This window comes from Rattus norvegicus, chromosome 3 (genome assembly GCF_021556685.1).
Source record: "Rattus norvegicus strain SHRSP/BbbUtx chromosome 3, alternate assembly SHRSP_T2T, whole genome shotgun sequence".
NCBI classification, from domain to species: Eukaryota; Metazoa; Chordata; class Mammalia; order Rodentia; family Muridae; genus Rattus; species Rattus norvegicus.
In genome coordinates, this window is record NC_141536.1 from 105264825 (window position 1) to 105290260 (window position 25436).

A 25436-nucleotide genomic window follows, 5' to 3' on the forward strand; every position below is an offset into this window, starting at 1 on the left:
GTATAGCTTTAGGACCATGTGGGCTCAGATGATCAAGCTCAGGTTGTCAGGGTGGACAGCAGCAAGTGCCTTCACCGACTGAGCCATTGCTAATCTCAGTTTTATTTTTATTTTGACAGGTTCTCATTCTGTAGCCTACCTTGTAAGGATCTTGTTTGGAGCAGCATTGTAATATTAGGGCAGAGCACAGCCATCTTCCAGAAAATAATTTTTAAAAACACATAAACACAGAAGGAAAAAATCCACACAAATATAAACCACAAAAAAAAAAGAAGCCAGTCATTACCCAACAACAGCTAACTTCAGCAAATTTATCAAAATTCATTCACCGAGGGGCTAGAGAGAGGGCTCCACAGCTAAGAGCACCTGGGCTCGATTCCCAGCTTCTATATGACAGGTCACAAGTAACTCCAATTCTAGGGGCTCTGACGCCCTTTTCAGAATCCAGGGGATTCTGGTTGACCTTCACAGGCACTGTATGTATGGCGTGCACCTATAACACATAAACTTTTTAAAAATGAAAAGAAAATCATCCATCAAACTTATTGGGCACTTACTAACACCAGAAGAGAGGTCAATGGCCAGGTAACTGAAGGAGCCACTGTGTCGCTGAGTCTGAGGTGTGGGGAGATCAGTGGCACTGGAAGAAAGGATCTCAGAGACAGGAAGCTCACAGCCAGGGCCCCTTCTGCCCGAGGGAGCACAGGAACAAAGTATCTGGCACAGAGCAGGTGCCCGGGCGTCTGCACCGCAGTTTACAAAGGGCTTTCAAAGGTAGCGCAACTTGGCAGCTTGAGTTCTGAAAGTTTTCATCCTCTCTGCCTCATCCAGATCCCATCCCCGTTGTCCCCCTTTCTGTGTGTGATTTGTTTCCAGACAGCTCCCTGAATTGGATAACAATTTAAGAACTCTGGGCCATGGACCTCAAGGTAGGAGGAATGTACCGAGGGGTCACTTTCCCTCTTCCACGTGTTGGGAGGAGATGCAGTCCTGTCTTGTTGGCTGGCGGAAATCAGTATGCTAGCCCTGCGACCTCGAACCTGGCTCTGGGAAGGTTCCCCTCTCTCCTCTCTGCCCCACCCACCTTCTCCCTCTAGTGCTCTTTGCCCAGGTAGAGATTAGCCCGTCCCTCTTCATTCCCTGAACGCTCAGCCCTGAACTCTCCTGAAAGCATATGGCCTGACCCAGCCCCACCCTGTCCTGTACAAATACTCCCTGGAGGGGAGACAGTCTCAGTCTTCCTGTCCCTTCTCTACATTCCTAGGTAAGGACCTGGGCCTGCTTGCTGAGGGTGGTGAAGGGAGAGGGCTCTGTGTAAATGGATGGGTGCCTGTGTGATCCTAGGTATGTGTCAGTTCATTGAAATGGTTCCTGTGCCTCTAGATCTTTCTGAGGATAACATATGTCTGCACATGTTGATCGGTTTCTAAAGGATTGCCTGTGTCTATGCCAGATAGTTGTGCAATTGTATGCATTTCTGTCCTCCTCAGCTTCCAGGCTAGCCCCTGGACCTCCACTCTGCAAGAGTTAGAACTGACACACCAGGTAGAGAGGTCACTTGAGAATTATAGGCTCGCAAAGTCCCTTCTAGAACCAACAATTCCTGTTTTTCGGATAGCTAGGCCTAAATGGAAAAGACATTCCAAGGACTGTCTTTTCTCTTGCTTTTAATCCTGGTCTTGATTGGCCCAAAGATTTCAGTTAACATCGCTTCACACACTTAAGCCCAGCCTCGAGAGACTCTTCCAAGCTCATCATTAGTCAAGGGTGAAGAGTTGGGAGCAGTTGAGGCTGGAGAGCCAGCTCAGCAGTTGAGAGCTCAGGCTGCCTCTCTAGAGAACCTGGGCCCAATTCTCAGCACCCACTAGGTGCCTCACAGCCATGTGTAACTCCAGTTTTTGAGTATCTGGTTCCTACTTTGGCCTCTGTGTGCACTGCATGGATATGGTGCCCAGACATAAGTTGAGGCAAAATACCCATATATGTAAATTTTTTTTAAAAAATTAAAAATAAGTAGAGAGTCAGAAAGACTATGGGCATAATTTGGGACTGATTTCAGTTGAACATGCAGAAGCAAAAAAAAAAAAAAAAAAAAAAAAAAAGACCTCATGGTAGAAAGCCTGCTTTCCAAGTACAAGGCTCAAGATTTGATCTGCGACTCTGTGCCTTTGTATTGGGGGGTGTGTGTGTGTGTGTGTGTGTGTGTGTGTGTGTGTGTGTGTGTGTGTCTGTGCTCATTTGCTCAGTGACTATGTGAGTTCAGAGGGTCCTGATACCTTTAGTCTTCAAGTGTACTGTGTTATAGGGTTGTCAGATCTAGGACTGTCAATTGCACTTTGGGGCTGGAAAGATGGCTCAGCGGGTAAGAGCACTGTTCCTCCAAAGATCCTGAGTTCGATTCCCAACAACTACATGGTGGTTTACAACCATCTGTAATGGGATCTGATGTCTTCTTCTAGTGTGTCTGAAGACAGGGACAGTGTACTCACATACGTGAAGTAAATACATCTTTAAAAAAAATTGCGCCTTGCGTGTCAGGCCCCAAAAGATGAGGCTCCAGCCTCGACAGACCACCCAACAGCTCCACGCGATGACAGCTTGTCAGTGGATGACAAATTGACTCAGACCTTAAACTCCTCACCCTCTTCCAATCTTTGTGAGAGGAGACAGTAATAAGCAGTAAGGACTGGGGAAGGCTATCCATTCATTTGTGCGGCAAGGACAAAGTCCTTAGGTTCCCCCTCCTCCCCAGAAGCCCACACCCACCCATCTGTTCTGCCCCTCCCTACTCTGCATACAGGAAGGAGCCAAGCCTTCCCATCCCAGCTCTGTAGCAGGTGTTTATACAGAGACCTATGGGGGTGGGGGATGGTATCCTGACCAGGGCACTTGGCCGGCACCCCTTTCTTCTTTTGAAGGGACTATGTGTATACAGACTTAGAAAGGAAAGAGATTAGATTGGAGGTTAGATCACCGCAAATAAAAATGTTATCCGTTAACCACAGGTGTTCTGTGTGTCGCTTCCTGCTCTTGCCCTGTAAAGATGCATCCAGGTAAGCATGACTGGGTGGCTAGGAGACAGAAGAGGGTGTGCAGAGGCAGTCAACCAGCCATATGTATTGGATGCCAAGTGTGCTTGCGCGCGTGTGTGTATAGGTGGGTGTGCACAGAGTTTCAAATGTAAACAAACCTTTGTATTCCAAAGAGCACTTTATATTTAAGAAACAAGTCTATACATCCTCCATCTCATTAGCCCTTCAACCGCAGGAGAAAACAGGCAGGCCAGGTCCCTCTTCCACAGTACCCACGAGGCCCAGGGATGTTAGATGTGCTTGAGATGAGACCGTGAAAGCACTGCCAGGTCTGGAGTTCTTGACGGCCATACTGTTGCCTCCCCTCAAAAGACACAAAAGAACTAGAACTCCCACCAAAGCCCACCACACAGGCTTCTGCAGAATGAGCTGTTTTGTCCACAGTGGGTATCTTGACATCCCAGTGATGTGGAATTCCTGCTGGACAGTAAGACAGAGCGAAGTTAGAGAGATTTCCAAGCAGCAGACATCGTGAACAAAGGCCTAGAGTCTTTACAAAGACCGGAAGGTTGTAACCAGGATATGAGGAGAAACCAGCACAGAGCTCTGAGGGGCTATGGGTTGATGTTCAGGGATGAGTCAGGGAGGCTGGCTGGGCCCCAGACAAGGCAGAAGAGGGCTTACCACAATAGCATGCCTCCCTAGGGCCCTGAAATTTGACCAAGGTTAGGAGGGCAGACCACTGGCAGTGTGGACAAAACCTTAACCTCCTACCTGGCCCTGTGCCACCAGGGGACTTGGCCAGCTCTTGAACCCACAGGGATACACGAGTAAGTTTGTATTGACTTTCAATATGAATCTACTGTTAGTGGATGAATGAAGGAGTGACTGTCAGGCAAGTGGCCAAGCCTGAGGAGCCTGGGTGGGGCAGGGGTGAAGACATCAGGGAGGAGGCAGGAGCAAGTTGTCCCCTTTGGACCCAAAGGACTGAAGCCCTGTTTCTTTCCCCCTTTCTCTCTAACAGGTGGCAAGGTAGGAACATTCTCTATCCTTCTTTCCTCCCCATCCCCCTGCCCCTACCCTTCCCACCTTGGCGGCTTCTTTCAGACCTCTCACCTCATTCTTGGACCAGGACTTTGCCAAATGAAGTCAGGAAAACTCAGGCAGCAGCCTGGGAAGGGCGGAGTGCTGCGGCATCCGCCCACCCCTGCCAACTGCAACCTTCTCCTTGGCAATCTCTCCTCTGTTTTCCCATCTGTCTCTCTCCTTTCCTTACTTCCCTCCCTTGGCCCAGCAGCCCGTCCTTTCTCCTGCTGGTCCCCAGCCTGTTCTGTGCTTCCCTAGCTGGCTGTCTTCTGCTAGGGAAGGAAGGGAAGGCTGCCTGCTCACCCCTTCTACCTCCCAGCCAGCAGCAGACAGACTTCCTGACCTGGGTCTGTGACCCTGCCATAGAAGGGTGAGAAGTGGTTGTTCCCTAGAATGGCTGAGCCCAGATGGGGCAGGGACCGTTGGAAGAGGATAACCCCCCCGTTATGGAGACTGCCTTCCCTGTAGGTATTCTGCCCTATCAACCCCTTGGATAGCCAAAGCAGAGTAGGGAACCATCCCACTCCCAGGAAAGAGGGGCATAACCCTATTTCTGCAACACTGGGCTCCAGACGCCAGTGCCCTATGATTTCCTTAGGCCTATAGCAAGAGATAATCACTCCTGGTCTCAGCCAAGGAAGGTGAAGCAATACTTTCCCAGGCCTTTTAGATCTGAGAAGTGGAAGTTTAACTGTACTTTCCCTTCTTCTTGACTGGGTCTGGCAGTAGTACAGGGGCATTATAAGCCCATACCTTGTCACCCTGAGCACACATCTGTGTACATGTGTGTACATGTGTGTACATGCTTGTGCACCCACTTACAGGCACATATCCAGACATAGCTATTTTGTTGTGGTTTAATTTTTACAGTACTGGGTTTACAGTGTCTGGATAAATTCTCTACCATTGAACTCCGTACCTAGACACACTTTTAAAATTTTATTTATTTACTTTTATTTTTGAGACAAGATCGCATCATTTGGCCTGAAGCTCACTATTTAGATCAGACTAGCCTTGAACTCACAGAGATCTGCCTGTCTCTGTCTCTTATGTTGCTAGAGTTAAAAGCATCTACCACTATACCTAGCCAAAAAATTTAAAGGGGGCTTCCCTGACTGGCGTGAAACTACTATTTAGATAAGGCTAGTCTCAAACCCACAAAGATCCACCTGCCTATACCCCTTTAAAAGGTTAAGGGCACGCACGTGCCACCCACTCTACAACCATAGCTATTGTATATACATTTAACACACTTCTCTCTACACACAACACATCCCAGCTGTCCACCCTCTCTACCTCTTCTCAGAGCCTGGCTTTCTCCCCACCTGGCTTTCAGGGAATTCTTCTCCAGCCTCCCTAGCTTCGCCTTTGCTCCCAAATGTAGTGAGCTGCCATTTCTAGCAAGACAGAACTCATTAGCCATTCTGCTAGAGCCCCCAGGTCGGGTAAGTGACCTATAAGATACTCTTGCTTCTTACAAATAAATAACTCAAGATCTAGAAGAAGAGGTCACAGCTCCGCAAAGGGAACAAACGTAAAGCATCTAGACTCTTCCCCTTTTCCTTGCCCAGTAGTTAAATAACTTCACGGCAAAAGAAGCAGGGCTAGGAGCAGTTCCTTGATACTCCTATCACCCAACTTCCCACTACACCCCCTTGCAGATGCCCAGGAATCCTGAGTCCCTTGGGGAGGGGAGGTAAAGAGGAATTGACTGCAGCCATTGACATTGGTTCTAGCATTTCTCTTTTGGCTTTCAACAGGGACACTGCCAGGGTCATTCTCACTGTGGGCCACCTCCTGCCCATGGTCCAGGACACTGTCCTGGGGGAAATCACCCTCCAGGACCTGGTGGCCCATCCCATAGCCATAGTCCAGGACACTGTCCTGGGGGAAATCACCCTCCAGGACCTGGTGGCCCATCCCATGGCCATGGTCCAGGACACTGTCCTGGGGGACAACATCACCCTCCAGGACCTGGTGGCCCACCCCATGGCCATGGCTCAGGGCACTGTGGGTCTCACCCTGGTCCACATCACTGAGAAATCAGAAGAAATGAAGACACAAGATGAGAAGTCTGCATGGAATTTGCTGTCCTGGCACTGGGCCTAAACTAGAATTTTCCCTTGCAAATAAATAGCCTCCTGGAGGCCATATATGTTCTTGTTAGAGACTGTCTTTCTTCATATCCAGCTGGGGCTCAGAGCCCAGTTCTATCTATTTCCTTACTGTGAAAACCAGATATCCAGTTTGGCATTCTGAGAAGCTTGGCTAAGCGGTGCCCACAGTATAGAGCTACTTAAGATCACTGATCTGATGGGGCTTCCACTGCTTTCTATTGTCGGAATACATTCTCACCATTTCCTGAAAACACACCGAACTCCTGACCTTCTTTTGTTACAGTCTTGAGGCATGGTCTGTCTGTCTCTCATACCTTCACATGTTCAAAACCTTCCCAGCCAGTCGCAGCTCCACTGTCTCCAGGCAGTTTTCCTTAGAGCTATTAGAAAGAAACAGCTCTCTTTGTACCCTGCCCTTTCTCTGCCACAAACTGTAGATCAGAGATGGCATCAACCATCTCATAGGCCTAGCCACACCCTGGACACCTGGCACCAATTTAAGGCTGCCTTTATCTCTCCAGCCAACTGAAAGTCACTAAAGGCACTTTTAAAGCTTTAGATCCACTCAGCCTATGTCCTAGAGCCTGTACCTTGCCTAGATCAGCACTTGGACACAATTAAGAGATATCTTCAAACCAAACCCTCTTTAGTCTGACTCTCCTCAGCCCCTTGTCACCTCCATGCACAACACAGCCAGAACCTGCTTGCTGTGAAATTCTTTTTTTTTTTTTTTTTGCCTATCCAAATCTATCAAGGACTCATTCACTCCTCTGCACCGAGGCTTCCCCTACTTCTTGTATTCGTTATAATTCAGCCACAGGCCTCTAGCCAGGCCTGCCCTTCGACCAACACCTCAATTCCTTCACAGCTATTCCCTGGTCGGGGCTGGCAAGTGCTCAGGAGTGGGTGGCTATCAGGTCTCTCCGTAAGGCTGAGGTGGGGAGTGGTGGAAAGGGGCTGGGCATCTCTCCTCCTCTCACTCCCTTTTCCTCTTGTTGCGTACTTAAAAAATTCGAGAAGAGGCTTTAACATAGAAAGAGGCCGCAGACTCAAGGCCAGGTCCTAAATGGGAAGAATGACCTAACTCGAGCAGATACCCAGCCCCCCCTCGGGAGGACAGAACACTGAGAGAAGCCTAGAGAAATAGGGGTGTTCATGAGATCCAACCTCTGCTTCCCTGCGCTATGGAGTGTGGAAGCCTGCGGTTGATGTTGTGAGGATTTTACCCGGGTCGTTCTTTCTGGTTTCTCGTAAAAAGAACAAGGCGTCCAGGAGAGGCGGTTTGGCACATTACTAAGGACAACGATGAGTCCCAGCCAGGGTAGAGAGGCCTGTACTGCAGCCTACAACCTTAGTGACAAGAACCCCCCAACCCCCTATGCTGCGGCGCTGCAGCAACTTGTGTCCCTGTCTCCCCTCCCTCCTTCCTATCCTGCGTCCATTGGCGGATTTCTCTTCGGCCCCGCCCAGCGACTGGCCTCTGGAGTGACGCATGCGCAGGAGCCCACCGCTGCCGCTGCTTCAGCACCAGAGCCCGGACAGCGGCGCCGCCCACGGGCATGGACGGTGGTAGCAGCCCCAGCTGCTGCAGCGATCTTCTCTTTGCCAGTTTCTGAACCGCAAGCAGCGGCCTGAAGGGAATACATTAGCCCCAGAAGGCAGCTGCCGGAACAAGTAGGAAGAACCCCTCCGTAGATCCTGCTGGAAGATCTTCTCAGTAAGCCTGCATCAGGTATCCTAAATAGCCGTCGCCACATATCACCTCATCCATTCCTCAGCTCTTCTGAAAGCCTTTTCCCGAGGCGAGTGTGTTTGTACACCTTCATCTTGCCTGGTCAGTTCATCCTCTTTCATCGACACTCGATAATGCCAGCTCTCGTTGCTTTTACCTTCTGGGGGACCTGCCCCACCCACTGTTCTCTCCTTTTCCCTAAGGTCGCAGATGTCCATTTCCTTAGCCTCTAGAGCTCCCCTAACTCCCTGAGGCCTTGCCTCCGTATTTTCTCAAAAGGCCTCAGGACCACAGCTACGTCAGTCTGCATGTCAGTGAGCAAAGGGGTGTGCATGTACAACGGAAAAAAAAAAAAAAAAGGCTGACCAAAGCAGATGTCCTAGGGAGGGAAGGCGATATTTGAGATCTACATCAGGGGCTGGCTGTCTTTGTCCAGCACCATCAGCTGCTTGTCTGCCCACTGCCATCGGTTGCTCGGCTGCCCAGATCGTTGTTTGTTTTCCTTGCATGGCCTCCTGCTTGTGTACATACTGATCTTAGTCCCTGTGTATGGCAAAAACTAGACTGAAGCTGTGACCCCTGAAGGAGCCTCCCTGGGGGTGGAAGAGAAAAAAACACCTTCCCGCTGAGCACCCATTCCCAGATGTGGGTGCCCTTCATTTTTCTGACTTCATCAGACGTGTGGTGGAACAGTCTGGCCAGGTAGCAATATGGCGCCATTTCTGTGTCCTGCCTGACTCTGCCGCCCACAGAATCTCTCTTCAGACATGAACTACATCTCTCTCCTGCCTGGACTGAAATAAAAGGCTTTTTTAGGAGGCAAAAAGCAGATGCAGATCCATTATCTCCAAATTATCTGATTTTTAAATGTACATTCTGTTTCTCAGAAGCAGGAGAAAGCCCCACAGGTGGAAGCAAATGTTTTCTCTCCTCTTTTATTAAGTTATTAGACTGGAAGATATAAAATATTCTTCAAGAGGGCAAATCACAATATGGGCATATTCCCCAGACCAGAGCACAGACCAGGAACTCTGCTTGGAGCCACAACTTGACCAAAAGAAGATGGTGCTGGGGCTGGGGGTTGCAGCTCAGTGATAAAGCATTTTTTCTAGCATTGGCAAAGCCTTAGGCTCCATCCCCAAACACTGCAGAAAAAAGGGGGGAGAGGAGGGAGGGAACAGTGACAAATCAGGGCAGGGCCAAGGACCAGGAGCATCTGTACAAGGGGCTACAGCATCATTAGCTGTCTGACAAATCTTGCCAAGGATCAGCCCTGTCTGGTCTCCTCATTTCTCCCAAGCATGAGAACTACTTGTTCTGTTCCAGCAGTCCTCTGATCTCTGGAGCTCTCCAGAGACCGTGCATACTACATAGACATAACAATTTTGTTTAACTCAAGAGAGGAAATACACACACACACACACACACACACACACACACACACACACACACACTACAGTCCTTTCCTCCCAGGAGAAATCTGGAGATTAAACCTGAGCCTTATATGTGCAAAGAACATATGCGTATATGTCAAATAATATGCAACAGTGTGCTAGCCCTTAGGTGTCTGGAACAGGAAAATCACAAGTTCAAGGCTACACTGAACTACATAGACCTTGGCCTCCTCCCTTTTCTTGGTCTCCCAAGACCCTTCCTCTAGGCCCTGCTTCTGCATCTTCATGTAGCCTACAGAGAAAGTATCTATCTTAAATAAAAAAAAAAAAAGTCAAGCATGGTAGCAAATTAACCCCAGCACTCACTTAGCAGGCAGAAGCATAGAGTTCAAGGCCATTCTCACTTGTATATTAAGTTCAAGGCCTGCATGGACTATCTGTAATCTCAGTTTGGGAGGCTGAGAAGGGGATTTCTATGACTTTGAGGCCAGCCTGGGCTATGTGTCAAAAGCAGAGAGGGGAGTGGGGGAGAGAGAGAGAGAGAGAGAGAGAGAGAGAGAGAGAGAGAGAGAGAGAGAGAGAGATCATGTTTGCCTAGGCTGGCCTCCAAGTATCCAAACTACAGGCACAGCTTTCAGTCCTACAGTATTTTATAATTCATTGACTGCAGAGATATTTGAACAGATAATTATTTGTATTTTTAATTTTTAATGAATGGCTCCCCTCATCTGTCCTGGTCACTCTGTGGGATCGCAGTGACATCCAGATGATTAGTCTGTGGTTCAGGGAACGATTAATTTATACAGGTTTACCCCTTCTGGAGTTCCCAGGTTGGGGCTGTGTGCCTGGGGCCAGATTCAGCACTTTCCACCCCCCCACACACACACACACACTTGACGGGTGCAGGCAGGAAGTCCAGGAAGTTACTCATCCTCATTAAAGACCTGGCTCATTTCCTTGGGAAGACGGAGACAATGGCTCAACCCTACCATAGCCAGGCTAGAGAATTTCAGATTTTCTACACCGGTATAACATCCTGCACAGTGAAGAAGGGTAGGATTAGGTGCAGTTGATCCTTGATTCCTGTAGAGGAACTGAACCGGTTAGAGAGAGGGAGCTGGAGCCTTACAGACCTGAGTGGAAGCAAACCAAAGATGGAGACTAGATCCCCTTCAACAGAAAGTTAGGGAAAGAGAGTACTCCATTTTTCAGCAGTATTCTCTGTGGCTGGTTTCTATTACAAATGAGACTGACACACCAAGTTGGGGACTGGTTCCTAGCATAATTCCTCTGTTCAATGCTCTCAGGTCGTCGGCTGCTAGGACAGGCTCTTCCCCTCTACCCTGGCTACTGGACTGTCTTAAGCTCTAGGAGGCAGGCCCTCCTCTAAGAGGGAGAGCACAGCTGATGCTGGTCATGTTGGGACCCAACTCAGGTCAGGCACAGGGCTAAAAATTAAACAAACAAATAAACAAACTGGGGAGATTGAAACGAAGACCAAACTCTACGGCAACAAGACTAGAGGCTTCCAGGCTCTTCACAGTGGTATACTGACTAGCATGGTGCAGAGGGGCGAGATTATGAACAGTGGCATCATCTAAACCAAGCAGAGGGAACCGCGTGACAGGCAGGGAAGCAAGCAGGCAACGGTGAAGTTAAAGACCTTCAGAGGTAAAAAGCAGAGACTGATACAACTGTCTCTAGATTAACTGATTTGAAACGTGTGTTGGGTTCCTCAAAGGGAAGAGAAAGCCCCAGATGTGGAAGCAAATATTTTTCCCCTCTTTTAGTAATTCATCAGTCTGGTAGGTAGAAAGCCTTCTTCAAGAGGGTAATACACAGGAAGCCAGCTTTTTTCTCAAAGAAACCGTTGCTGATGCTGGCTATATTCAAGTCTCAGGACACAATGTAGACTGAGTACTGTATCGAGTACATAGAATATACAAATAAATAAATGAACAAGTAAAATAGGAAAAAACTCTAGGTTCAAAAACTCTAGTAAGTGTCAGCACAGGCATGGTGGTGTGCACCTGTACACCGAGCGCTCAGGCATGATGGCTGACTTCTAATTAAAGACCTGGCTCATTTCCTTGGGAAGACAGAGACAAAGGCTCAACCCTACCATAGCCAGGCTACAGAATTTCAGATTCTCTACTCTGGTATAACATCCTGCACCTGTACACCGAGCACTCAGGAGGCTAAGGCAGGAGAGCTACGGATTCAAGGCCAGCCTTGGTTACACAGTGGGCATCTGTCTCCATAAGTAAATTAATTAACAAATGATCTCATGCATACACATGACCCAGGGCATTTATCCAGTTTCTCTTTGGCCCAAAGGGATTGGCCTCCAAGGGCTGGCACCCTGGCTGCTAATGTTATTAGCTTTATGGAGTCATCTGAGGTCTTGCTTTAGAATGTCTTTGGTCAAACCAATATATTTCTAAATGTCGAATCAGTACAAATAAACATCAGTGATCTCAGTCATGATGTCAGATTTCTAATGCAGACATTATGAAATGGGGGTATTACCTGAGTGCCTAAGAGAGTCACGTTATCCGTGCAAAATATACTTCTCAAGAGAACATGCTCCCTGTGGTCCTGAACTTGGGAAAGAGTAAGAAAGCAAATGTGTCCTCCACGAGCCAAGTCAGGAACGTCGTGTGTGCTATATCAAAACCGAGAGCTCAAAAGAAAATGCTCCAACCATTGTCTTTTCTGAGGGCCAGGGCCAAAAGCTGGGAGAGCCTAAACCCACCTCTGTTGCCCGTTGTCCCCATTTATCTTCAACTGAGGCATGTTCTCTCTTAAACTGTTGATACAGCCATTCTTCTGACAGGGCAGGAAATAGGCAGAGTCTACCCATCATTTCCACTTTCTTGTCATGGTTTCTGGGCAGAACTTAGCCATTCACTCACCACAGACAATGTCCACCGGCCACTGTGGCCAGAGCTGTGGTTCATGACACATCTGTCAGGGGACTAGGTAGGCCTGGACATCAGAGTTAGTGTAGCACAGAACTGGATCTCCCATGGAGTTAGGCAAATTCTGCTGGGCTGGGTAAGCCAAACAAGGAAAAGTAAAGAAGACTCTGCCAAGTCATTCGGCCCTGAACTTCTCTGAGAAGCCCCATCTCTAGGCAATCTGCTCTGTAGCCATTTTGTTTCTGTCTTAAGACTGGCAATTCTGACCCAGGAGTAGGGCTCTCCCTTCCCATGGCAACTAGATGTGCATGCAGTGTTGTCTTGATGACTAATTTGGGGACCCTCACTGACTCCTTCCTGCTATATTCCTTGGAGGTTCCAGCTCCCTCTGTGAACTGTGCACATCCTGACAAAGCAAACCTGTGCTTCGTTCATGACCTGTGTCAGGACTGTTGAAGAAGCAGCAGTCCTGTTTGCTGACCTTTCCATCTTCCCTTGCCTCCACTAAAATTGGGCCATGTGAATTTCTTGCTCATAGAAACCAACATGTTGGGCTGTCTACATCTTCCAACTACCATGAATTCCCAGGGCCAAGTCTTGGGTCTTATTTATCATAATGCCACTCTTTTTTTTTTTTTTTTTGGTTCTTTTTTTTTCGGAGCTGGGGACCGAACCCAGGGCCTTGCGCTTCCTAGGTAAGTGCTCTACCACTGAGCTAAATCCCCAGCCCCCATAATGCCACTCTTAACAGCCAGTCAAGCACTGCGTTTACTTAATGGTCATCCCCTGGCCACCTTCTGTGTCAGTGAGCTGTTCAAGGCACTGCGGATATGGAGAGGAACCTTCTATGCATCAGTATCTGGCTTTCCAGCCTCCACAGTGCACCTGAAATGTGGGGCATGTCTCCGATCTGATAGCTAGTTGCAGCAAATCCATGAAGAAGTATCCAGTAGGGCAATGGAACAGAGAGGGTGCAGGTGACTCGTTTAGAAAGAATAATGAGTGACTCGCAGATACTCAAAGGATGTCTGTCAAGAGTATAGACAAGCTGAACATAGCGGTGCACACCCGTAATCCCTGCGCTGGGGAGGCAGAGGCAGGCGGAGTTCAAGGACAACATGGTCTGCGTAATGAGTTTCAGGAAAGCCAGAGTTATATACATACATACATACATACATACATACATACATACATACATACATACATGGGGAGGAGAGAGAGAGAGAGAGAGAGAGAGAGAGAGAGAGAGAGAGAGACTATAAACAGGCAAGTACACAGTCTACACATTCAGAAGACCTTGAACTTTGTTCAAATCTTTACCTCTCTTTGAATCTGTTTTCAAACCTGTAAAGCAAGAAAATTCTTCTTGGTTTTGTAGGCAGTAATAAGGTTATGTACATAGAAACATATTTCATATCAAGCAGTGTCTGGCATATGGCAGGTTTGCCAGTGATACTTTAAGAATGCATGATGGGTTGGAGAGATGGCTCGAAGGTTAAGAGCATTGACTGCTCTTCCAGAGGTCCTGAGTTCAATTCCCAGCAACCACGTGGTGGCTCACAACCATCTGTAAAGAAATCCGATGCCCCTTTCTGTATGTCTGAAGAGAGCAACAGTGTACTCCTGTACATAAAATAAATAAATAATTCTTTTTTTTAAAAAAGAATGCATGATGTTTTGGATGAGAGTGTGGACCCTGGCATCCATGATTTGAGCTTTCACCCTCCTTATCCATCTACAGAACTAGAAAAGAAAAAAAGAAAAAACACCAACCCTAGGCTCCTATTTCTTTATTATTATTATTATTATTATTATTATTATTATTATTATTATTTTATTTTTTATTTTTATTTATTTATTTATTTTTCAGCCCACCCATAGACTCCTATTTCTTGTCTCACTTACTGAATGATTCTGGGACACAGATAACCCACTACCCCTATCTTTCCTTCCTACCTTCTTCCAGGTCCTAGACCAAAGCCATGGCTCCCGAGGCAAGCCCAGAGAGAAGCTGCTCCCTCCACACCTGTCCCCTGGAAGACCCAACCGGGGCTCCGGTACCACCACCAACAGTTTCCACGCTCCAGGCTGTAGACCCAACCAGTCCGTTAACAGCTGGCCATTTTGCCTTTCCTCGAGCGCCTCAAGACTATCAAGAAGGCAGTTCGTTACTAGGATTTGGAGACCAAGCATCTCTATGTGCCCATGTCTCCAACCTCAACACTTCCATAGACCCCTCTCAGCATGATGGGGTCTGGAAGCCACCTTCTGTGCAGCGCCATGTGGTCAGTGTCAGGTAAGAAGGGGGCTGAAAAGATCATTAAAAGGTACATCAGACTCTGAAGCCTCCAATTCCTTTCTTAGTAGGTGACTTGGATGTCTCCTGCCTCTGATGGAGGAGGCAGCTTGGATGGAGCAGGAAACAAACAAACAAGCAACAAAAACTGGAGCTCGGGTGTGGGCAACTCTAAACATTAATACCAATTTCCTCTATGCTTTGGCCTCTGTCTTACACCCCCTCCCTTCCCAACCCAATGTGTACTTAATCCAACCCCCAACCAGCCACACACACACACACACACACACACACACACACACACACACACACACATGTGCGCACACACACCAGAAGACTATGGTAAATTTCTCTTTTTGTCTTCCACAGGCAGGAACGCACTTTCCGGATGCCAAAGAGGTAGGGCCAGTCCTCCTCTGTGCTCCCCGGAGTGGCTAGGCTGGTACCCACTCCATGGATTCTCTTCTGTACTACTCCAGCTCACAGCCTTACCACCACACCCAACACCGACTCATGCAGGCTTTCTCCCTCTTTTCCAGCTATTCTCATATGATTGCTGAGTGGCCAATGGCTGTGCTCCTGGGATGTCTGGCCTTCATCTTCCTCTGTACCCTAGCTGGGTTGTTGGGAAGCCCACCGCTTGACTTTTCTGAGCCTTTACTGGTGAGAGGCCACGGGTGGGAGAGAGAAACCCCTACACTGAACAGTACAGCTCAGTCTGGGGCAGACAGTTGACTATGTTGGGGGATAAGGTGGTGATGGTGAGTTCTGGATCACCAAAGAACTATAGAGACTGTACAGCAATTATATGCCTACAATCCAGGTAGGAGGGAACCAAAGGGTCACAGCTGAGAAGTGCCCAGAGGGAGGGTACTCTTCCTTTGCCCCCACCCTTCCTGAACACTTGTTCCTTTCTGCTCTTCTTCCTGCAGGGTTTTGAGCCTCGAGACACAGAGATCAACCGAAAGCTAGAAGTTTGGAAAGCCATGCAGGCCCTCACTGGCCCCAAGAATCTGTTTTCTCTTTCCCCAGATCCTGAGGTGAACAGGTAACATGCCCCCCCCCCGCCCATCTTCCCACTGAGAGTAGCAAACGGAGGGACACCAGGTGACCTCTTCAAAGACACGTGAGAGGAAGCGGCTGCTCCTTCCATTTCCTGTGAGTCTCCTATCCCGAACAGTACCCTGGAAAAACTTTTCTCTCTATTCAGCTCAACCCTCCTCAGCACCCTGAGCCCTGCAGCCTGGGGCAGGGCCGAGGAAAGTGTGGTCCGGACCAAGAGGATGGTGGGGCCTGTGGAAGTCAAAGAAGAGGAGAACTTCTTTTGTGGTCCCCCTGGTAAGCTGCATCGTGGCCAGTCCTGACGTCAGTGGGGGTCTCTACCCCCACAGAGTAGAATGAACAAGTCCAGAGAAAATAATGGGCAGATAGAAAGAAAAAAATGGCCACCAGCCACGTCCAAGCCAAGGAAGATAGAGTAATAAAATCAGTCTCAAGTGCTCCAGCTAGGTGCAGTCAAGCTGAATGAACATAGGCAAGAAGTAGGCATCGGGCTTAGGCTTCAGGCTGCTGGGAATCGAGGCTTCAGGGAGCCCAGCATGAGAATATTCTCTGTTAGAGGGCCCTGCCCTGGTTCTGGGGTCAGAGGGCTGAGCTGTGTGGGATTGTGTTACAGAGAAAAAACTTGCAAAACTGGTGTTCGTGTCCACCTCTGGGGGAAGCCTGTGGAACCTGCAAGCCATCCATTCCATGTGTCGCATAGAACAGGAGCAGGTGAGCTGGCTGGGGACATGCCAAGGTGTGGGTGGGAACCAAGGACACTAAGTACCTAGTCCCTGTCTGATACTGCTTAGCCAGGACTGCCCAGGTAGACTGGGGATTAGAGCTCTTCCTGCTTAGAAAACTGTTCCAATTCTACTGGAGGCTCCAGGTTGGGCCCAGACAAAGAAAAGTAGGCTGATTGGAGGAGCTCCAACCTTCTGTCACAGAGAGAACTCAAGCCCGGCATAAGGAGTTTAAAAAGGTTTGAAAAGAGATCTCAAACATACGTTGAGGAGACGCTGGCCCCGGGAAGTTGAGACTCTAGGCCTCAAGGCTGCAGCCTTGTCAACCCAAGCAGTGCCAATCCAGTTGCGCCAACAGAGAACCATATGCAGTGATATCCATGGACATGTTTGCTGTTAAAACTGTATGCAAACCACTCTGTAGCTCTAAGCCCCAAGTCCCTTGTGTCACACCATGATGTCCAGAGTATCAGAGGACACTGGTTAACAATATGTGCTCTGCCCTCAAATGCCCGAGTTTAAGGCCAGCTCCAGGGTTCCTTTGGTATGTAACTTCTTAATCTCTCACTGCCTCACATGTGCTGGGTGTTTGTTTAGTGGGTTGGTGGCTTGTTCTTTTGTAGTGCTAAGGATCAAGCGTAGATACCTATATGTACTGAGTATATGCTCTGTTACTGAGCTACATCCTCAGCCCTGTGTACAGGAAATAGGGACAATAATAGTATGTCCTTTATAGGGATGGTGACAGTGAAGTGAGATAGAGTTTGGAAAAATCTGACATAATGCTGGCACTGGGAATGACTTGATAATGTACAGCAGCAGCATCACTGTGAACTAGTCCCCAAGGATGTGCATGTAGTTAGTGGCAGGTGGGGGTGGGGGAGTCCTCTGACTCCAGGTGGGAGCTTTGTACCACACCAGCTGCTGTGATGTGAACAGCAGGGTTGAAAGGAAAGGAGGTCAAGGTGGGAAAAGGAAGTTCCGGCCTTAAGAGGCTTTAAGCAACCCAGGGATAGAAGGGCTGGGAGTTCTCAGTGACCCTGACCCTGGAATGCCTTCTGCTGCTTGCTTCCAGTTCTCTGGTCTCTTGGCCTTGTTCCATATAATGCTTGACCTATCCACTCCAGTTCCTGACTTAGGAAGTTGTAAAGCTGGTGGGAGGGGCTATAGGAGCCCTTCTGGAAGCCTCTGGAAAAGGTCTGGGGAAACTTCCCCAGGCTCGACTTTAATAAAGCCAAGACAGAGTTACTAGAAGCTAGGCCAGGGGCAAAGACAGTTTTAGACAAAGCGTTTCTTTTGGGCTATCAAGATACTTGCTCTCTGCCCTTCAGTATGATGAGAGGCAAGAGGGCCACCCATCCCTGGACAGAATTAAGGTAACCTGAGCCCCTGGACTTTTCTCTGAGCTTCACCCCCACTCCTGTGTGCCCTACAGATCCGCTCTCACATCAGCTTTGGGGCTCTGTGCCAGCGATCAGCAGCCAATGAGTGCTGCCCCAGCTGGTCCCTGGGAAACTATCTGGCCGTGCTGTCTAACCGCTCCTCCTGCCAAGACACCACCCAAGCTGATACAGACCGCACACTGGCCCTGCTACGGTTCTGTGCCACCTTCTACCACCGTGGTGTCCTGGTGCCTGCTTGTGTGGGATCTGGGCAGGACAAACCCCCATTTTGTGCCCAAGTTCCCGCCAAGTGTACCGGAAGCAGCGCTGTCTATCAACTCCTGCACTTCCTGCTAGACAGAGACTTTCTGAGTCCCCAGACTGCGGATTACCAGGTGCCCTCCCTCAAGTTCGCCCTGCTCTTCCTGCCCATTATAAAGACCTCCTCTCTTCTAGACATCTACCTGGACGGCCTAGGTGACCCGATTAAAGTTTCTGATAACTACACATCTATCAGTGGCATGGACTTGGGCCTCAAGCCCAGACTATTGAAGTACTACCTAGCAGAAGATACCATGTACCCCTTGCTATCCCTGGTTATCATCTTCTTTGGCATGTCCCTCTACCTGCGTTCACTCTTCATCACATTCATGTCACTTCTAGGGGTGCTGGGCTCCCTAATGGTGGCTTTCTTTCTTTACCATGTGGCATTCCGCATGGCCTACTTCCCCTTTGTCAATCTAGCGTCTCTCCTTCTGCTTAGTGGCGTCTGTGTCAATTACACACTCATCTTCTTCGATTTGTGGCGCCTCAGCAGGGGCCAGGTGCCCTCCGGGGGCCTAGCACACCGTGTGGGCCGTACCATGCACCACTTTGGCTACCTGCTCCTGGTCTCAGGCCTCACCACCAGCGCGGCCTTCTACGGCAGCTACCTGAGCCGCCTGCCCACAGTGCGTTGTTTTGCTCTTTTCATGGGCACCGCTGTTCTAGTGCATATGGGACTCACACTGCTCTGGCTTCCTGCCACCGTGGTGCTCCACGAGCGCTACCTGGCACACGGCTGTGTGGCCCAAGCGCAGGGCCAGAGGGGTGGCAGCGACCCCCTGCGGCTGTTGCTGGCGTTGCACAGGCGGATTCGCATTCTTCGCAAGATTTTTTCCATCCTCTCACGCCTGCTCTTTCAACGCCTGCTGCCCTGTGGTGTCATTAAGTTTCGATACATCTGGATCTGCTGGTTCGCGGCGTTGGCGGCAGGGGGCGCCTACATCGGCGGCGTCAGCCCTCGCCTGCGACTGCCCATTCTACTGCCACTTGGCGGCCAGTTCTTCCGGTCTAGCCATCCCTTTGAGCGCTTTGATGCAGAGTACCGCCAGCAGTTCCTGTTCGAAGACCTACCTCCAAATGAGGGCGGCAACTTGCCAGTGGTTCTGGTGTGGGGAATCCTGCCAGTGGACACTAGTGATCCCCTGGACCCTCGCACCAACAGCTCAGTGGTAAACGATCCTGACTTCTCGCCCAGCAGCCCCGAGGCCCAGGAGTGGCTCCAGGCTCTCTGTCAGGGAGCCCAGAACCAGAGCTTCTTTGGAGACCAGCCAGAGGGTTGGCCTACGCTGTGTTTAGTGGAAGCCCTGCAGCAGTGGATGGAAAGCCCCAGCTGTGGCCGCCTGGGTGCCGATCTATGCTGTGGCCAGTCAGAATTCCCCTGGGCCCCCCAGCTTTACCTGCACTGTCTGAAGATGATGGCTCTGGAGCAAAGTCCTGATGGCACACGTGACCTGGGACTCCGCTTCGATTCTCACGGCAACCTAGCAGCTCTAGTTCTGAAGTTCCAGACCAACTTACCATACAGTACGGAGTATGGCCCAGTCCACCATTTCTACACTGAAGTCAGCCGCTGGCTGTCAACAGAGATGAGCAAGGCACCTCCTGGGCTCAACAAGGGTTGGTTCACCAGCACCTTGGAGCTGTACAGCTTACAGCATAGTCTAAGCACAGAGCCTGCCGTGGTGCTCGGTCTGGCTCTGGCACTAGCCTTTGCCACACTGTTGCTGGGCACTTGGAACGTTCCCCTCAGCCTGTTCTCTGTGGCAGCCGTGGCTGGCACTGTGCTGCTCACTGTGGGCTTGCTGGTTCTTCTTGAGTGGCAACTCAACACTGCCGAGGCCCTCTTTCTCTCTGCCTCTGTGGGCCTCTCTGTAGACTTAACTGTTAACTACTGTATCTCCTATCACTTGTGCCCCCACCCAGACCGCCTGAGCCGTGTGGCCTTCTCCTTACGTCAGACCAGCCGGGCCACAGCAATGGGGACTGGAGTGTTGTTTGCCTCTGGCGTGATCATGCTGCCTTCCACCATACTGCTCTATCGAAAGCTGGGCATCATCGTCATGATGGTCAAGTTTCTTGGCTGTGGCTTTGCCAGCTTCTTCTTCCAGTCCCTGTGCTGTTTCTTCGGGCCAGAGAAGAATTGTGGGCAGATCCTATGGCCCTGTGCCCATCTGCCGTGGGATGCTGGGACTGAGGATCCCGATGAGAAGGGGCGAACAGGGCCACCAGGGTTCTCTGAACACTATGAGTTGCAGCCCCTGGCGCGGCGCCGGAGTCCCAGCTTCGACACCAGCACAGCCACCAGCAAGCTTTCCCATCGGCCTTCCATACTCTCTGAAGACCTGCAGATACACGATGGCAGCTGCTGCCTCCAGCACGCCCAAGTCCCTGTCTCCCCAAGGGATCTGCTCCTGGACCACCAGACAGTCTTCAGCCAGTGTCCGGCCCTGCAGACCTCTTCTCCATATAAGCAGGTTGGTCCTAACCCCCAAACCTGGATCAGGCAAGATTCCCAGGGACAGAAAACTGAGCCCTTGCAGGCCCTGCCAGAAGGCCCTGCCCACTGCCCTAAGCCCAAAGCCGTGGAAGAGCTCCCTGACGGCCTGTGCTCCTCAGCCAGCACCCTGGAGGGACTCAGCGTCTCAGATGACACCTGTGCCTCTGAGCCCAGTGTCCGTGTGCCAGATTCTGTGGGCACCTCCCCAGAAGTCATGAATGGCACTGGGCACCCCATACTTGAGCGGGGTCAGCTGAATGGGAAACGTGACACCCTCTGGCTGGCACTGAAGGAGACCATCTATGACCCAAACATGCCCAATTCTCACCACAGCAGCTTGTCCTGGAAGGGCCGTGGAGGGCCAGGTGATATAAGCCCCGTGGTACTTCCCAACAGTCAGCCAGATCTTCCAGATGTTTGGCTCCGTAGGCCTAGCACCTACGCCTCTGGCTACAGCAGCTGAGAGAGGCCAAGGAAGGCCAGACCAGGGTCCAGAACCCTTTGGTGAAGATAAGGCAAATGCCACACTAGCCTAGAGCCTGAAGGTATTTCTCCATATGGACATGATGTCTCACCCTCCAACCATGGATTCTAAACCCTGCCAGATGTTCCAGCCTTGATCTCTTTGCTACTTACCCCTATATCTGGAGGATTCAGTGGGAGAGCCTTGCAAGGTAATACCAGGCTCTCCCTGTGACCAGCTGAGGACTCATCTGCCCCCACAGTGCCAACAAGGACCGCCCCCCTCTGGAAAGGAGGTCAGATTGCAGTTCCAGGTATTGGGGAGGCTGATCAGCTGTCTCCCAGGTGGCAAGAAGTTTAGTGAAGCTAAGGTACTCCATCTTGGGGACCCTGTTGGAGTAGCTCACTGACTAGAAAAACCCTTAAGAACCTCCACTGCCTACTGAATCTCATCCCTTCTCATCAGCCCTCAATCAGGACTCTTCACTTCTTGGGAAGCTTCTCTGGGCCAGAAGTGAGCATGGCCTCTGTCCTGCACTGTCCTGTTCCATTCATACTCACTGGTTTGACTAGACATTCTCCAAAAGCAGAACGGAGATGGATGCGAGAGAGAAGCAGGAGGAGACCTTAATGTCAGCTTTGGAGCATCCCCAAATTCCAAGAAGGCTCCCCTGCTAGTGAACAGTAGTCACCCCTTCCCACTGTCTTGGACTTTGGTAAATTTACCCCAGAGTGGCCAGCATTTGATCCAGACACAGACTAAAGGATTGATTGTTACCCGAAGTCATGTCACTGGGTAGCAGCAGGGTCTGCTCCTGACTCATGCTGCCACTACAGCTCCCTGTCTCCTCCTGACTGTCTGCTTCAGGGCCCCTGGCCCCTGGCTGCCTTGATCCTTGGCTTCTGGCACTCACCTACTCTCTTTTATTGAGCATCTCTGGGTGAGCCCTCCCTCCCCTCTGGGCCTCCACCTCCAGAAAGAGTTGTAATCTGAGTAGGCCCTGGAGTTCCTCATTTCGTTTGAGCTCCCGATGCCTACTAGCAATGGGCCGACCAGATCACAAGCAGCTGAAGCTTGGTCTTCAAGGGCATGCCTTTTCCATGGCCGAGAGGACAGACAGGCTTCACCAGAAGGGGTACTGAGGGAGAGAAGAATGTAAACAGAATCTAGTTAAGACAGGAACACAGAGTTGCTCTTGTGGGGTTGGTTGTCCATGATCTTGAAGGTTCTCTAGGTCAATTCCCCAGTTTCTAAAGACTAGGCCTCTCTAGGGTACCAGGAAGACTCAAGACCAGTAAGTAAGGTTGATTGATGGCATGCGTTCCTGATTGGCAGCAGAGTGCTCTCCTGACTCCTTCAGCCACTATAACTGCCCTCTTCCTCCTAATCCTCCTGACTGACTGACTGCTTCAGGGCCATTGGCTTTTTCCACCAGAGCACGACTCTGTCCTGAGGCTTTATCTCACGTGACACTAGGCAACATTAGCAAGTTTACCTACCGAACACCTGCACTGGGAATGGTGTTATAAGGAAGAGAGAGAGGTGTGAAAGAGAACACCTCTCTGCTTCTGCAGGGAAGCAGGCATTAGTGGGACAGTGTCACTACTGAGCTCAGGTACCCAGCATGAAGTGACCAGGAAGATCCCTGGAGAGGGATGGTTTGAGCTGGGCTTCAGAAGATCAATCATATCAGACAGGAGGGGCACAGGCTCAACTCTAAAGGTCCCCTAAGGACCGCTCTTTCAAAGAACTCCTGTGTCTAAAACTCCTGCTCCAATGGGTGTGAGCTTGAGGGGGGCCACCAGCTCAACTTCCTTTTCTAGTGCAGCTCTCCGGGTCCCAAGATCGTGGCATGGAGTCCACTAAGCTAGGCCATTTTATATATGAGCATCAGAACGGAATTTTTCAGTGCCAAACAATCTGAGGCAAAGCCAGAGGCAGGCCAGAGGACATTTTTGTTTTATTTTGTTGAGTTCTCGTGTTATCAAGACCTACCTCCCACCCCAAGTAGCCCAGGACAAGTGGAGCAGAAACTCAGATGAGAACATAAGAATGTGAAAAACAGTATCCATGGAGAACTAGTTCCAGCCCACCCCTCACCCTCCAGCATACCAAAATCTTGTGTAGAATGGTGTAGTATTTGCATATAATGATGCATATTCTCCTATACACTTTAAATGGTCTCTAGAGTACGTATAATGCCTAATATGATGTAAACGCTATGTCAGCCCTTACACAGTGTTGTTGTAATAATGACAAGAAAAATAATGTGTGTGTGGTGGCTTTTTGTTTCTTTCTTTTCTTTTTTTCTACTTTAAGGTGTTCAGGTTGGGTGTGGTTTACACACACACACACCCCGAATATTCTGGGTCTGTGCAGTTGGTAAGGCCACAGGGAGCGGGCTGTGTAAGTAAGGTCAACTCCTTGCAAGATCACTAATTTGAGATAAATGGCACCTGATCATGCTGGGCTTCATGCGTGCACCTGTAGTCTCAGCTACGTGGGAGACTAAAGCTGAAAGATCACTTGAGCCTAGCTTGGACAACACAGCAAGACCATGTCTGGGAGAGAGAGAGAGAGAGAGAGAGAGAGAGAGAGAGAGAGAGAGAGAGAGAGAGAGAGAGAGAAGCTAACTGCTGATATCTGGAAACCTAAGCAGTCACTAGTACCTAATTTAAACCTAATGAGTGGGGAGTAGGGGGACATTTCTCAGGTTATGTCCAAATAACATTCTGCTTTTGCAGCTTGTGTGTTCAACAGAATCCTGGCTATATGCACCAGGTACTGTGTGTGCTTCTCCATCACAGGGCTGGGCTAGGAAGATGGGTCACAGAGAGGAAAAAGTGACTTGTGTTCCTTAGCATGAGCAGTTCTGCCTCAGGCTGGGTGTAGCTTAGTGTACATCCCATGGTTAACACACAGGAGACATTGCGGTCTAACTCAAGGGGAGTAACTTCTCAGCAGTTGGCCTTGGCTTTTCCGATGCGTGTTGTGGGAGACTACAGTTCATGGACCCTGAAAAGTTGCTCCTTCAGCTGGGTGTGGTTGTGAATGCCCATGATCCCAGAACTCAGGAAAGGGAGGCAAAAGCATCAAAGTTCAAGGCCAGCCTCTTAGAGCTGGCTTGATGCCAGCTACATGATACTCTGCCTCAAGTCTTAATAGCCCTCCCCACAAAGAATCTATAAGCGTGCTCTCCTCTCTCCCACCTCCCTCTTCCCTCTTCCCCTCTCTCCCTCTCCTCCTCTCCCCCTCCCCTCTCCCTCCTCCCCTCTCCCCTTCCCCTCTGTCCGCCTCCCCCCCTCCCCTCTCCCCTCTCCCTTCTCCCCCCTGACAATCTTCAGAGCGTGGGAGGGGGTACATGTGTTGGTATCAGGGGTTCAGGTACACCGAAGAATCTAAAAGGGATTTCTAGGTCCCATTCTTGTAAGTCATTGCTTCACAACTCTACAGGAAGGCAGGTGAGTAAGAGCAGCTGACAAATCAACCATATCTGTTCTCCATGACACCAGGCCTAGGAGACTGGAAAAACCCAGTGATAACCTAAAATGTCACCTTGGGGCTGAGGGAATTGGTCAGTGGTGGAGTGATAGCTTGCCGACGTGTGCAAATGCTGGTTTAGTCGACAGTGCTGGAAACACAAACGATAAGAGAGAAAAAAACACGAGTATAACATCATGCCTAGAATAGATCAGACTAACAGTAGGCAGCCCACATCCTTGGACCCCAATGCTGGAACGAAGATCTAAATACAAGTTTTGCATTTTAATATATCTGTTTACTTACCTTATATTTGGGGCAGTTGAAAAGTTCATGTGATGTTCACTGGTGTGAAGTTTAAGAGCAGCATGCTGTTGAGGCTTGTAAAAAGCAATCAAATCATTCTGTATGCTCTGCAAAAGTCAAGAAACAGTTTTTTTTAAAGAGCACTTAAAGCCACAGTGTACTAACATTCATCTGGGTGCTGAGCAAAGTGACACAGGTCTGTGATCTCAGCACTTGATAGGTAGAAGCAGGCAGACAGGAATTTTCAAGAGTGGACTCAGACACATGGCAAGTTGAGGGCTAGCCTGGGCTACATGAGACCAGTCTAAAATAAAACAATAGAGCCTAAGGATTTATTCAGCTGGAGGAGTGCCTGCCTAGCATGGGGGAAGTGGAAGCAGAGATTATCAATGTCATCGTTGGCTAATATGGGCTACATCACTGAAGCAAACAAACAAAGCCATATATTGGGGCAGACTGATGAAGGTTTTGAGTCCAGGTTTGAATTTGTCATCTTGCCTAGCCAGAAGTTCTATTCTAACTACTAGTTTCCATCTTTGAGATGACTATTAAGTATTTCCCCCATCTCCTTCCAACATCTGGTGCTTTCCACTCGACCCACTCCTTCCACCCCTGCTTCAGA

The 25436-nt window shown here is 49.7% G+C and overlaps 2 protein-coding genes across 3 annotated transcripts; both read left to right on the forward strand.

Annotated features, from left to right (window-relative positions):
• Positions 1 to 3005: 3005 nt before the first annotated feature.
• Phgr1 (proline, histidine and glycine rich 1) lies at positions 3006 to 6273 on the forward strand. The gene is made up of 3 exons (NM_001305384.1): positions 3006 to 3053; positions 4057 to 4064; positions 5879 to 6273. Exons 1-3 carry the CDS (start codon positions 3044 to 3046, stop codon positions 6155 to 6157), a joined length of 297 nt encoding a protein of 98 aa, NP_001292313.1. The 5' UTR covers positions 3006 to 3043; the 3' UTR covers positions 6158 to 6273.
• A 1468-nt stretch (positions 6274 to 7741) lies between these two features.
• On the forward strand, positions 7742 to 23296 carry Disp2 (dispatched RND transporter family member 2). Of its 2 annotated transcripts, none has more exon segments than NM_001107759.2 (8): positions 7742 to 7967; positions 14249 to 14578; positions 14948 to 14977; positions 15118 to 15241; positions 15511 to 15626; positions 15789 to 15916; positions 16254 to 16351; positions 17798 to 23296. In NM_001107759.2, coding segments are annotated over 7 exon segments (4041 nt in total). In that variant the 5' UTR covers positions 7742 to 7967; positions 14249 to 14264; the 3' UTR covers positions 21029 to 23296.
• Positions 23297 to 25436: the final 2140 nt, after the last annotated feature.

Excerpts from the sequence above, each read along its gene's own strand:
- Disp2 (XM_087651987.1), top strand. The coding sequence starts at position 14,265 with ATGGCTCCCGAGGCAAGCCCAGAGAGAAGCTGCTCCCTCCACACCTGT. Across the intron at positions 14,579-14,947 it reads CGCCATGTGGTCAGTGTCAG|GCAGGAACGCACTTTCCGGA; the intron begins GTAAGAAGGGGG and ends TGTCTTCCACAG. Across the intron at positions 15,917-16,253 it reads CTTCTTTTGTGGTCCCCCTG|AGAAAAAACTTGCAAAACTG; the intron begins GTAAGCTGCATC and ends ATTGTGTTACAG.